The sequence below is a fragment of the Leptidea sinapis genome, chromosome 21 (genome assembly GCF_905404315.1).
Source record: "Leptidea sinapis chromosome 21, ilLepSina1.1, whole genome shotgun sequence".
NCBI classification, from domain to species: domain Eukaryota; kingdom Metazoa; phylum Arthropoda; class Insecta; order Lepidoptera; family Pieridae; genus Leptidea; species Leptidea sinapis.
The window spans coordinates 12,816,472-12,830,809 of NC_066285.1; the positions used below are offsets into that span (position 1 = coordinate 12,816,472).

Below are 14,338 nucleotides of genomic sequence, written 5' to 3' on the forward strand. Positions count from 1 at the left end.
TTACCAAAATCTACTAAACTGGATTCTACTAAAACTGTACTATAAAGTTAAGTAGGTTATCAATCAATTAAATATCAAGAATTTCGCTACAATCACTTAGGTATCGTCGGTGTTATTATCAATGCAATTGTGATGAACCTTATCACAATAGCAGATTATAGGTATTTGATACAAAATTTATTTTGTAGACAAATCTAAATGAGCTGTAATACAGTATTTAGGTGCTTCATATCCGTGAAGATCCAGAAAATTGTATCGTATTTTTAAAATACTTCGATGTAGCCACTTCTTCACTCTACTGACAATGTTGCAATAATTACAGGCTTTACTGTGTGCATACGCTTAATTATTTTTTGATTTACTTACCATTGCTTGAATAAGCGAATGATGAAATGTAAGTAGTGAACTGAAAGAAACTAAATTGAATAATTCTAAACTTTTATTTAAATAGGCTGCAAAATAATCCAGCTTTTTATAGTGGAGTAGAGGATAAAAACATAACTGTTGAAGAAGTTGACTGGCAACTGGCCCTTATGGTGCCTTTAACCGATAATACGAAGTGGGTTATAAATGCCTTTCACCTTTTAAGTCAGCGGCACCGGGTGAGAACTTTCCCGCATTGTTGGAATGGGAAGGAGAGAGCCTTCACATTCAGCTGATTAACATTTTCAGAGCGTGTCTAGCGCATGGATATATTCCTAGCAAATGGAGGAAAGTGAAAGTTATCTACATACCAAAACCGGGTAAAACTACTACTTTAAAGCTAGATCATACACACCCATCAGCCTTACCTGTTTCGCCCTGAAGACCCTGTAATGGCTGTGTGAAAGAGAATTGAAAGAAAATTACCTTTGGAATATACCCTTCCATCCTAATCAACATGCGTACAGTCTAGGTAAAAGCACTGAATCTGCACTTCACGCTGTAGTGAACGTTACAGAATGTGCACTTTCAGAAAATAACTTTTGTCGAGGAAGCCTCTTGGATATCGAAGGATCTTTCGATAAGACAAAATTATATGTACAGCTCTGACATTACAAAATCGTGGAAAAATGGTGCAACGACCACAATCTATCCGTCAACCTAATGAAAACGGAACAGGTAATGTTTACAAATAAAAGAGTTCTAGGTTATTACTAACTGCCGAAACTGTTTAATACTGAACTCCAATTAACAAGCGAAGTGAAGTTTTTGGATGTATAATACTTGACAGCAACTGAGGTGCCCACATGTATGTGATTGTAAAGTAGCCTCTGTTGATGGCAGCAAGTGACAGGTTTCCAAAGGAATAAATTTTAGATAATAAATACAAAATACAGTTACAGCATGAAGAACCGAGAGAGGACTTTAATGTTTAAGATCTCAGGATTTTCACTGATGGTTCGAAAACAAGATCTGGCACGGGATACGGAGTGTTCTCCGAAGAACTAAACATAAAAATAGCCGCACCACTAGGAGCTCATAACACAGTCTTCCAAGCAAAGTACATGGGTATGATATTAAGCGAATACAGCTTCTTTGGCACGTAACGTAAAGGATTACTCCATCCGCATCCTCTACAACTTCAAATAGATTTCAGGTACTCTCACAAGCTACTAAACTCCTACACATCATTCTGTAGTGTAAGAGGTCACCATGGGTGACATTAGAGGTTTGATTAAGTACCTTGAGGATTTGGGATGTTTGGAAAAGTCACCCACCTCTCCACGCAAAATACACGCGCTGTAGTTTTCGAGCTACGGATAGTAGTCGATAGCCTGTTTGATTATTTACTTACGGGGCTGCTCCGACTAGGCTAAAACGTGTTTGTTCTTTGTGTACATATGTTTAGAAAAATATTCTGACTCACAGAGTTAATGATGAAAATGGAATCCCCGAAAAAATAGGATTTATAAGAGAGAATAATTACATACTAGTGCTATTTATACGTTACCACGGAAGTATCGTTACCTAGTGATAAGTGATAACTATTTACATCGCAAATATATAAAAGCTAATATTTTTCAGCTTTCCCGTACACGAGGTAATGAAAGAGAATTGGCGCCAGTTGGTAGCAAGGGAGAGATGTGAAGAAATTTACAAACCAAATAAGCATATTTATATTTCACCATTAAAGGACTTAAGTTTTTTGGATTTAACGACATTTAAATTTGACAAAAGCTGTCATACAATAATAACAATGTAAACGGACATCAACATATGATGTCCGTTTACATTACATAAACCAAAAAGATAATAAATAAGACAATACCCTGGAAAAGATATCTAAGTCTAATAAACAAATTTTATTTAATTCAAGGAACTTAACATTTAAATAACGGGTTTGACTAATTATTTTATGTAAAAAAAATATTATACTTGAGTACTAGTTTCTCTCATTAAAGGTTACCTTTACTTATTAAATCGCTTTTGAACGTAAAGAAGTAACAAATATAAAAATAAGCCAATGAATAAACATACCAAGTTTCCCCTATATTACTCGTATTATACGAGTGTAATTTTTGATTAAAAACGTAAAAAATCTCTGACTGTGTTTTAAAAAAAATACCTAAGTGCTACTCCACTGATGTCACTGTCCAAATTGGGTTCTAAATTCAAAATACGCAGCTGAAACTGAAAAAATGCTTACATTGCTGCATATTAACCAATAAAATTTAAAAAAAAAACTGGAGTAAACGCAGAAATGTATAGTCATAGCAGTCGAAGCTTATTATAATGTCATTTGTGGCATGTGCCATATTTCAGCTTTGATTTTGTATTTTTTTTTTTTAATTTATTTAGTGGCACGGGATGCAAGTCCAACTTATTACTAAGATAACAAAGTTAAATTTTTCCTATACTATTTACAATAAATTTGTACAATGGCTTGTATAACGATAAATTACACAAAATGTCTTGTAAAGTGGAAGGTGTCGTTTGCATTTTCTTCTTATCATCCAATGTTATATTTTGAATGTCTGCTGCTAAAATTAAACGATGAAAGTTATACTGTTGACAATTCATGACCATATGTTCTAAATCAGCTGTGTTATCTGTTGTACAGTGTTTACATTTACTCTCTGATTCTGGTATTATCTTCAGTTTTGCTAGGTGTGCCGGGGTTCTACAATGACCAAATCTCAATCGGTTTATAGTGGTAATAAAATTTCTATTATTGACATCCTTGTGTTTGTGATACCATGGTAAAAGCGGCGGGGTCTCTTGTATTTTAGTGTACCATTTTCCTTTTTCTCTGCTAATAAGTGTCCAATAACTGTGCCACAACTTTCTCAACTTTGTTTGTAATGTTTCATGGTAGTCTGTATAAGGAACTTTTAATACTTTGCTGTGATCTTCATCGAATTCACCTCGGGTTGCTTTATCCACCACTTCATTACCAGAAATACCACTGTGGGAAGGTACCCACTTAAATGTAACAGATTTGCCACTATTCTTTAACTCTAATATAATTTTAGTAATATCAAATAAAATATAATTACAACATTGCTTACTTGACATATTGTCCAGAGCTGTAATACAGCTTAAGCTATCAGAAACAATTAAAAAGTTTCTACTATTTACATCCTTTATGTACAATAAAGCTTTATAAATTGCATAGCACTCAGCCGTAAATATGCTGCATGTGGGATCAATCTTATAACATTTTGTTTTTTTTATTTGAGAGTCATAATAAGCTGAGGTGACATTTCCTGCAACCTTTGAACCATCTGTATATAATTTGTAGAAAAGTTGTTGTCTATTTACAAAGCTTAAGAATTCTGACTGATTTCTAACTATTTCAGTGTCTATTTCAAAAAGATCATTACTCATACATCTAAAATCAATATTATACAAAGGTTTCATGTTACATGAATATACATTTATACATAAAGATTTTAAATTTAATATTAAGTTCATTATGTCTGGGATATGATCAGCATTAATGGAAAGATTAGACAGCAAACTCTGAGGAAAATCCTCTTTGGGTAGAATTCTATCTAAAACAAATTTATTGTTATTAGCTAATAACTTAAGGCCAAACTTATTGGCAATTTGTAACCTTCTCAATTTTAGAGGATAAATGCCAGATTCTGCCTCCATTGCATTTATTGGAGTGGAGCACATAGCTCCTGTTATAATCCTGAGAGCCTTATTCTGGATAGAATCTAACTTCCTGAGGTAAGTAATATTCGTATTCATGTATGCTAAGGTACTGTAGTCAAAGTGGCTTCTAACAATGCTTTTGTACAGCATGGACAATATTTTAGGGTCAGAACCCCAGTGTACACCTGCCAAAGAACGCATAATGTTAAGCCCTTTAGAAGATTTTTTAATGATATTATTAATATGAGACTCAAACTTCAGTTTGGTATCCAACCATATTCCCAAAAACTTCTTTTCATTCAACCAAACCAATGGATTACCATTAAAATATATTAGAGGAGTATCTTGTATATTACCCATTTTTTTACTGAAAACCATTGCACCACTTTTATTTACATTAATATCTAGTTTTAAGTCACTATAAAATCTATGGATTTGGTCAAGTGAATTATTCAAGCATTGTACCGCACTATTTACATTCTTACTAACACTATACACAACTATGTCATCAGCAAACAAGAGACACTTAGCAGATGAATTTGTTAAATATCTGTTAATTTGAGATGTATACAAGTTGTACAATAAGGGTGAGATAGTAGATCCCTGCATTATTCCTTTATAAATAAGCCTAGGTCCATGTAAAACATTGTTGAATTTAATGAACATTGTACGCTCATACAGAAATCTGAATAACCATTTACAAACTTTGCCAGGTATTCCAATGGCTGTGAGAATCTCAATTAACACTAAAGGGTTAACATTATCAAATGCTCCATTAACATCAAGAAAGGCGCAAACTGTATGGGAATGGTTATGAAATGAGTTTTTGATGTCTGAAATTAAGGATGTAAAGCTTTCTGTGGCACTTCTACCTCTACGAAAAGCAAACTGCTCTTTAGGTATGATGTTATTTCTTTCACTATAATGTTCTAGTCTAAACTTTAACATGCATTCAAATAATTTTCCTATACATGACAATAATGAAATGGGCCTGTATGAGTTGCAATCATTTGCTGGTTTATCAGGTTTAATTATAGGGATAACACACTGTGTTTTCCATGAATCGGGGATAATTTCTGACAGCCATAAGTGGTTATATATTTTTAATAAGATAGTTAAAGCGTTAGGGTGAAGGTTCTTTATTAATTTGTATGTTATGCCATCAAGACCTGGTGTGGTGTCTTTCCTAGATTTGAGAGCAGTTTTAAACTCTTTCATAGTATAAGGTTCAGTAAGAAAGTAGCTATGAAGGTTACCAGTTGATTGAAACAGTTGATTGAACTTTTCTGTGTTTATATCTTTTTCAGGTGGAGAGATAGGTGCTAGCTTATCTAAAAAAGAAGGTATCCACTCATCATTTATTGGAGCTTTTCTGTGTGAGATTCTTTTAAACCTCCGAATGTAATTCCAAATCTTGCTAACTGGTGTATACCTATTAAATGAGTCACATAATAAAGTCCAGCCTGCCTTCTTTTTCTCGGATATTAACCTTTTTTTTTGTGCATCAGCTTTTTTGTATTCAATATAATTATCTATTGTTGGAAAATGTCTATAAAAGGCTAATGCATTTTTACTTTTAAATACTGCCTCAGAACACTCATTATCCCACCATGGAACCGGTTTTCTAATTTTATAAGATTTTGTATTATTTGGTTTTTTAAGTTGAGGAATACAGTCTTGTTTAATGTTGTTTAAAATGTCACAAAATTTATTGTAAAGATAAATTGAATCTTGTGATTCTAAGTTTATTTTATTGAATGCTTTTTCACTTAAAGTGTGATATTTGCACCAATCTGCCTTACTATATATAAAGTGTTCAGTGGGACTACCAATTTCATATTTTTCAATTGATGTTTGAATATCTGTTATTGTAGGATAATGGTAGCTACCCATTGGGTCATTATGTACTTTCCATTCACATAAAGGGGCTATATCAGGACTTACACATGTTATATCTATTGCAGATGGATTATGACTTATGGTACCTACTGTGGTTGGAGAACCTGTGTTAAGAATACAAAGATTGGACTCATCTAATAAATTGAAAATATCATTTCCCCTGGAGTTTGAAGAATTACAACCAAAGGCAACATGATGTCCATTAAGATCACCTGATAACATTAAGGGTTTGGGCAAGTTATCTATAATTTGCTTTAATTTCTTGCATTTAAAACGACCCCCTCTTGGAGGACTATATGCACACAGCATGGATATTTGGCCAATGTTGAGTTTTAAAATAATTGCAACTGTTTGTAAATGGTTATAGTATGGTGTTTGAATAACTTTATATTTATATGAACTCTTTATCAAAATAGCTACACCTCCATGACCATTAGGTCCGTTTTGAAGTATTATATTATAGTCTGGTATATTAAAGCAACTGTTTTCTTTCAACCATGTTTCATTTAACATACAAATGTCTATATCCTGTTCAAAAAGGAATTGTAGTAATAAAGGTTTTTTGTTTTTAACACTTTGAATATTAAACTGTGCTACTGTAATGTAATTCTTTATATTTTGATTATTTTTATTAGAGCTATGATCCATATTATAATAAATTTTTCAAGAAAATATCTCTTATTCTATTTGTTGTAAGAGCTTCATTACTAGGTGAGTTGGCTAAAGAAACTAATGATTTCACAATGGCATTGAGAATAATTTCATTGTTTGCTATTTTTTCTAATTCTGTTTTATTATTTACTGCTATAGTGTCTCTTTTATTTGATGAGTTAGTATTTACAATAGACTTGGGGTTATTTACATTTTTTTCAATGGATTTAGATTTAAGTGCTGGAAAATTCTTATCATCTAAAGTATTGCTACTTATAATAGATGCAAATGTACGGTTCTGGTTTAATATAAGTGTACGTTTTTCTTCTAATTTCTTTAATTTTATTGGACAGTCCCTTGAAATTGCTAGGTGAGCCCCTCCGCAGTTGATGCAACACATGGTATCCATTGTACATTCTTTGTATAAATGACTGCCCGCACAAGAGGAGCACATTTGTGTGCCTCGGCACACTTTGGCTGAGTGATTAAACTTAAAACACTTGAAGCATTGAATTATTGGTGGAATATATGTAAAAACTTGGTATCGAAATAGATTTAAAAATACATATTTTGGCAAAGTTGTTGAGGAAAAAGTTATAGCTATTGTGGTCATTGGTGTTAACTTTTTATTCTCATCTTTCTTCATGAATCTTTTAACTGATATTATGTCTGCATCTGAAGTGATATTTTGATATATATATTCATTGGACATATCAGTTGGCACAAATTTGATTAAACCCACCTTCTCAACCAGGTGGGCAGGTATGAAGGCTCTATATTTATATTTTGTTAGAAAACTGTCGTATTTTAAAAAGCTGTTTGCTGCAGCAGCTTTTTGAAAAGTTACAGCAATTTTATGTGAATTTATTCGGAATACGCTCGTTATGCCTTTCACATTTTCTGTAAAGAGTTGGGTAAGTTTTATAGGGTTTTTATTACCCAACTTTTCATCGTCCGTTGATGTAACATACACGGTATAGTCACTGTATGTGACATTTTCTAGAAATAATCTAGTATAATTTCTTTTAAAATAAATTTTATACTTATCGTTATTTCTCTCATCTCTCTCCGAAATCCGCGCGTATTTTCTCTTTTTGTCCGAAGACTCCCCATCGCCATCTCCATCACTTTGAGACCCCATTCGTAGATTGGGATAATTAATTTACCAAGAAATATGAATTTTATTTATTAAGAAATTTTAAAATGACCGCCTTGTTTGACTTCCCGCCAAAAAGTCCTTTGATTTTGTATGAAGTGTAATGTTGCATAGAACGTCATTGTCAATATACCAAAAATATTCAATTTAAATTCTACCAAAATATACCGATATTTTTTTCCTACTAACAACTGTTACAAATTCCTTAAAATCTACCAAAAAAGTAGAAATCTACCAAGTTTGGTCAAACTGCTATTGAGTACGTACGTATTAAGGCCTATAGACTTGCATCCCGTGCCACTAAATAAATAAAAAAAGTACCTAGTACTCTATTCTTCTGTTTGGAGGTGTTCGCAACGGCTACATATTGAAATCGCGTTATAACGATACGCTATTTTTAAAACGCCTTTTAAAATTTTTTACGCTATATTAGTACACTTCGCTATGACATATGACGTGTTTGATTATCGTTGCTATTCGTTACAGAATGTTGATGTATCGTGCGCTGTTCAGTATTATTCTATACATTATTGTTGTGTGAGCTTTTAAAAGTGCTTACTAATAATGGACCTACTTATTAAAAAAATTGAATTTCCTTCGTATTTTTTATACAGGCTTAGGACTGTCTGACTGAAATTATGATTTATGATAAAATATAAATATCTACTTTTTATTTATTGATTTTATTTATGCAGTTTAAATTTAATCTTCCAGTTAGTTATTCTACTCAGTAAATACTAAATTGTCAGGCGTACTTCAAAGTGCATTGATTTTATGTACAATAGTTATTTGCAGTTATTTTTACAGAAAATACTCAATCTATACCTATTCACACTATACTTACTGATAAAAAACTAAATTTAGGTACAACTTTAAAAAACTTTTTAAACTATTCTATAAAACAAACAATCAATTCAAAATCATTCACAAACGCACGATAGTCAATAATCAATGTTCAATACTAATTAAAATACGTCATACGAAGTCAAGTGAGTCGCAAGCGCGTTATATCCGATCTGACTTAATATTTATTCATACAAACAAAATAATCTAACGTTGGATAGCCAAACAAAATATATTCTTTTGTCTAATATATTTCCAATTGCAATTGGACTTTTATTTGAATATAGTTCTTATGCAGTCTGCTTAGAGCATAATTTGGCAGGTGACAAAAATAGCGTATCGCATCAATTATAAACGACTTTCATTTGAATTTAGTTCTTATGCAGTGAACTTAGAGTATAATTTGGCAGGTGACAAAAATAGCGCATCGCATGAATTATAAACGACTTTATTTGAATTTAGTTCTTATGCAGTCCTCTTAGAGCATAAGTTGGCAGATGAGAAAGATCGCGTATCACATAAATATTAAATAACGCTTGCCAGTTTTAATAAATAATAGGTAATATGATTATAAATATATATTTGATTATTTTATCAGCTATCTAATATAACGAACACCTCTAGTTCTGTTGTGGCTTTTGTGCAGATACCACGAAAATTTAGTCTAATACCAATGTGGTTGAATCTATGAATATAATAATACAAGAAAAGTACAAGTAATGAGTAATGAGTTATGCCATCCCTGCTCTACTAGATCAATTGCTATTAATATTATATTAATAATAAGTTTTTCTTTATTTAAGGAAAAATACCCAGAATACATATTAAACAAATAGAACTTAAATAATAAGAATATTAAATAGAACTAATTTAAATAAGAGTTCTGAGTAACGAAAGTATTAACGTAGGTAGAGCTATGTATCAAGTGACGGATCAGGCTCCGCACCAAAGAATATATTACTCTCTACGGAGAGCTGTAAATAATACTAAATCATAATTACATTATCTTATGTACACTAGTTTTTACTTTAGTAATTAGTTTAAAATGAAAAACAGATAAATTAGAGTTTGATTAGACTTTACCTCTACAATCCATTCAATACTTACATAATATTATTATACCTATTTATATATTTATTTTATTTTGTACTAATTTGATGTTATGTAAATAATTTTCTTTCCAACTACCGATAACAACTACCAATAGAAAAGAAAAGCATAAAGCTTTTCTTTTCTATTGTAACTCGTTTCCCTGTTTTAATGGATGAATGCGCATACTGTACAGTGCAAACTGCCAAAGAATAAAAAAAATATGTACATTTCCGAAAGTCCTACGGTGACGGTCTATGGTCCTTGCCTGTCCAGATGGACGAACAGAACCAAAAAAAAAAGATCTATGGTCCTTCAGGCTAGGCACACACATTTGGAAGCCGGATTAGGTTTCCTGATCAGAAATTCAGCTTCGGAATTCCGTGTGACTGGCGCAAACGTCCGGTTTTATGTTCGGATTTTTTACGACCAGTACGAATAGAAACGCTTGTGAAAGCACACGCAAGTATTATCATGGACGATGAAGACGAATTGGTCACCAATGCACTTTTACTGGCGCTAAACAATGAGAAGAGGAATCGTCGTTACTGGTTACACCCGTTGAATACTCGGAAATTAACAATTAATCTCAAAAGAGCAAGATTACGAGAACACCCAGATGAATTCTTCAAAATTTTTTTTTTATTTATTTATTTAGATTCACCAGTGGTAATTACAATAATACATTTATAATTATTATTATTATGCTTATTTATAAGGGTCTTATTACTAAATGCATTACCTTTTAAGGTGAATACCGCATGCTAAATTATGTATGAAATAGTAACATAAAATAAATATAAGTTATAAAACAACCATTCTATAATGTAATGAAATTAAGAAATTAACAAAATCTACTAAACAAGTCAAGATAAACGTATTAAACAAATCAAGAATACTTATAAATTATTTATTTACAATACATTTTTTTACATTTTTGCGAAACCTTGGCAACAAATCGAAATTTATAATCGTTTATAATTTTGCATAATCGCGGCAGGTGAATTGATCCCCAAAATAGTTCTGCGAGAAGGTTTTTCAAATAAGTTCACAGGTTTACGTGGGCATCTAGGCACTCTAAAATTAAACATAGACACAAGAAAGGAGTTGTCATAAATGTTGTTAATACTTTTGTATAAGAAAAGTAAATCTAATATGTCCCTACGTTGTTTCAGAGTTAGTATATTAAAGTATGTAAATCTTTCAGAGTATGTTGCAGTGATCTAGATTTCCCAATATTACAGAATGTCAGTGAAATCATTTGATGAGCTTCGTGATGGCATACGAGAGACAAATTTGTTACCTACGACGAGTCTACAGACGTCCACTCGCTACAAAGCTCACGCGAATCTGAATTAAAATTTCCGTGCATGTGCAGCGGTTGAGCCGAAATGTACGCGAGAGCTGCGTTCCGTAATGACGTCATTGAGTTTTTTCCGTTATTGCGAACCGAAAGCACCGAACCGAACGTTAGGTTTTTTTTCCGTTCGGAAACAATTAAAATAATGTGCGCCTTGTTGAATATTTTGTATGTAATTAGAGCATTCAGGTTTCCGAATCTGAATTCCTGATCAGGAAACCTAATCCGATTTCCTAAAGTTTGTGCCCAGCCTAAAACTCATGACTAGGCAGCATGGTCTCTGATCTTAGCCTATTCCTTGTGGAACAAATAAAAAAAAGGTCTATACTCTATGGTCCTACGAGATTTTTTAAATAAAATCAAAATATTTTTCAAAATTTCTCACCAAAGTGAGTTTTTTATTTTAAAATAGAAATGAACAAAGTAATTTCGTTATGTCGTCTAAAAAGTATTTTAGACTTTCGAACAATTACTATGAAAATATCAGCTGATGGTAAGAATATACCCAAACAAAAATTTTTAGAGAATCGAATTACTTTGATCAGTCCAGATAACGCTATAGCTATTACCGATCTTAAAAGTGCACAAAGTTTATCTGTAAGAAGAGACTTGAAGTTAGTGAAAATCCAAGATGAGGATTCAAAAACTAGGCGTCCAGTTTACAAGTATGTACAGTCTACTCATTTCTCAACTTTGTGTTGTAAAACATCTTACAAATGGAAATATATAAACCTTAAATTTAATATTCCAAATCAATTAATTATAAAGACTTGTAGTACCCTTCCATGCGCTTTCTAGAAGGTAGCTATTGTGATTTGATCATGTAAACTCATTTAATATTTATTTTGTAACTATATATATTTTCTCTGTGAACAATGGATCATTTGTTTTCAATTTCTTAACTACCCTTGGGGTATGAGAGTTAGTCAATAACAATTTTTTCCACATCTGTGTTTTAAAATATTTTTACCTCTTGGAGGCTCACATTGTTATTCTATTTTGACATGCTTATTTTCTGGAACTACCTGATTAGATTGGTATTACTTTTTTAATATCCAAAAGGAGTGAATAACAGTATTCTTATAGATTAATGACAAATGCAGAATATCATCAAGAAGAACTTTTAAGAAGAAAACAAAAGCAAGAAGAAAAACAAAATAGTGCCATAAAGGGGCAGAAGCTGGTGACATTGTCGTCACGTATAGCTGTACACGATTTAATGACAAACATAAAAAAAATTGAAAAATTACTTGCAAAGCATTATGAAGTGAAGGTGGTGGTAACTGGAGAAGACAATGAGAAATACTCAACCTATGTATGTGTGTCCATAATTGCATCTTTAAAAGTTATCTTTTTTGTTTAGTATCTAGGTATATTCTATAATAAATATGGTTTCTACTATTTGGCTACCAGTAGGCTAGTAAAAATTTTCAAACTGTTATTTTTACAAATTTGATTTGACAATTTTAATTGTAATGGATAAAAGGCATTTATTTTCTTTTTGGTGTCTGAAGCTCTGTGAGAGAAGAAGCTGTGCAAGAAACTCTCCCAGCATTCTTATTTTGCTCTTTTTAATAAAATATACAATATTGTACTGTCATTGTCATTGTTATAAAAAATCATAATCTAGCCCCAGGCTGTCTGATTATTTAGATATTCAGCTGTGGAGTAGTAGGATTTATGACAGAGCCATTTTTTAATAAAACATTTAAATTTAATTATAGATAATGTCTGCACAGTGGCTGGGACTTTATTATAAAAGTGTATACATTTAGCCTTAAAGCATTTTATGTATCTTATGAAGCCTAGTAACTGGCTCTTAAAATACTGTGACTTAGTACTGTCATTAAATATCTTAGAAATATTCAACAAATTGGTGAAATCTGAATCTTTATGCTGTTCACTTACAGGGTCCCTGCACATAGTATTAATTCAGATTCTATCTTAATGGTATTATAAAAATATTACCATAGACAGAAATTAATTTTATTTATTAATTCATCAATTAGTCTCAATAATAATATTATGGTTAGTAATACAAAAATGTCTTATTTCAGGATACAATATATAATACAATGGAGAAAAATCTTCTATCTAGTGGAAAACTTGTGCAAAGAAGAAACAAGGGCAACACACTAAAGTTTCAGATTCTACCATCACGGGAAAGTAGTGGTGGCAAGGATCCTAGTGATCAGAATAACAATAAGGGCCCTCTATGACTAGGTGTGATAATTTCATGTATTTTAGTGTACAAGTATATGATACTTACTAAGTATTTTCTTAAAAAAACTTCTCATGAAGTAAGTAATTCTGGTGAAAATTCCAACAGTGGATTTGTTTAAAATTTAACTATTGTACATATATACATAATGGATTATTTATTTAAGCTTTAAGTTTTAAAATTCAAATTAGATAGATTTTAATACAATGTTTTGTTTCTTTACCCACTTTCTCTTGATATCTTCAATACCTATACCATCTCTATTTTGTATCTACAAGCTATATTAGTTTTCCATATTTTGTTCATAGCTCAACTTAAACTCAATCAATGTAGGTTGAGTTTATCTTCAATTGTGGTAATCAAATAATCCTTACAAACAGGGGTGTGCATTGGTTTTCCAGCAAGGTAGGCAGGAAGAGCAAACTAGTCATAGTAGTGCTTAGTCCGACAGTAGTGAGGTCAAAATATTGAAGTTGTTTGTGTTTTGCTTATAGTTTTGGGACCATTTGGTCACCCAAATATTTTAGTTTGTGTCACTATAGGTAGGTACAAGTTCCTAATAATATGAAATTATGTAGTTAGAGATTTAGGTACAGTAGGTTGTACAGCACAATTTTAATTCAATTAATTCTTATATTTTCTGCAAAATAATTTTATATTGATATGATATATATTAAACTCTTGGAAAATGACATATAGGGTCCACTTTGTTATAAGACATTATTTAGAAGAATTCGTTAACTAGTTTTCCTATAGTAGTTCCTTACCCTAGGAACACGTAATTTAAAAATAAATGATTTTGTTATTAAAATTACCTATAGATATTTTGATTTTCACCGCCCTCTAGCGGTAAAGACGCAAATTGCAATCACTGTGTCGAGTTTTTCCCGCATTTAAGAATTCACGATCCTTAATAATAGTATTTTTATTTTATTTTTGGGAAACTTACAGTGTTACACAATTTCTAACATTTTACAGTTAGAACATCTTACACCATATAAAAGTTTTCGCATATTGAATATGATGTGTTATTGTA

At 31.7% G+C, this 14,338-nt stretch overlaps 1 protein-coding gene across 1 annotated transcript; it reads left to right on the plus strand.

Annotated features, from left to right (window-relative positions):
* The first annotated feature begins 11,399 nt into the window (after nucleotides 1–11,399).
* Nucleotides 11,400–13,509, plus strand: LOC126970603 (uncharacterized). Its single transcript, XM_050816615.1, has 3 exons — nucleotides 11,400–11,746; nucleotides 12,168–12,396; nucleotides 13,139–13,509. The coding sequence occupies exons 1-3, from the start codon at nucleotides 11,496–11,498 to the stop codon at nucleotides 13,298–13,300; spliced, it is 642 nt and encodes a 213-aa protein (XP_050672572.1). The 5' UTR covers nucleotides 11,400–11,495; the 3' UTR covers nucleotides 13,301–13,509.
* The last annotated feature ends 829 nt before the right edge of the window (nucleotides 13,510–14,338 follow it).

Excerpts from the sequence above, each read along its gene's own strand:
- LOC126970603 (XM_050816615.1), top strand. The coding sequence starts at position 11,496 with ATGAACAAAGTAATTTCGTTATGTCGTCTAAAAAGTATTTTAGACTTT. Across the intron at positions 11,747-12,167 it reads ACTAGGCGTCCAGTTTACAA|ATTAATGACAAATGCAGAAT; the intron begins GTATGTACAGTC and ends GTATTCTTATAG. Across the intron at positions 12,397-13,138 it reads ATGAGAAATACTCAACCTAT|GATACAATATATAATACAAT; the intron begins GTATGTGTGTCC and ends GTCTTATTTCAG.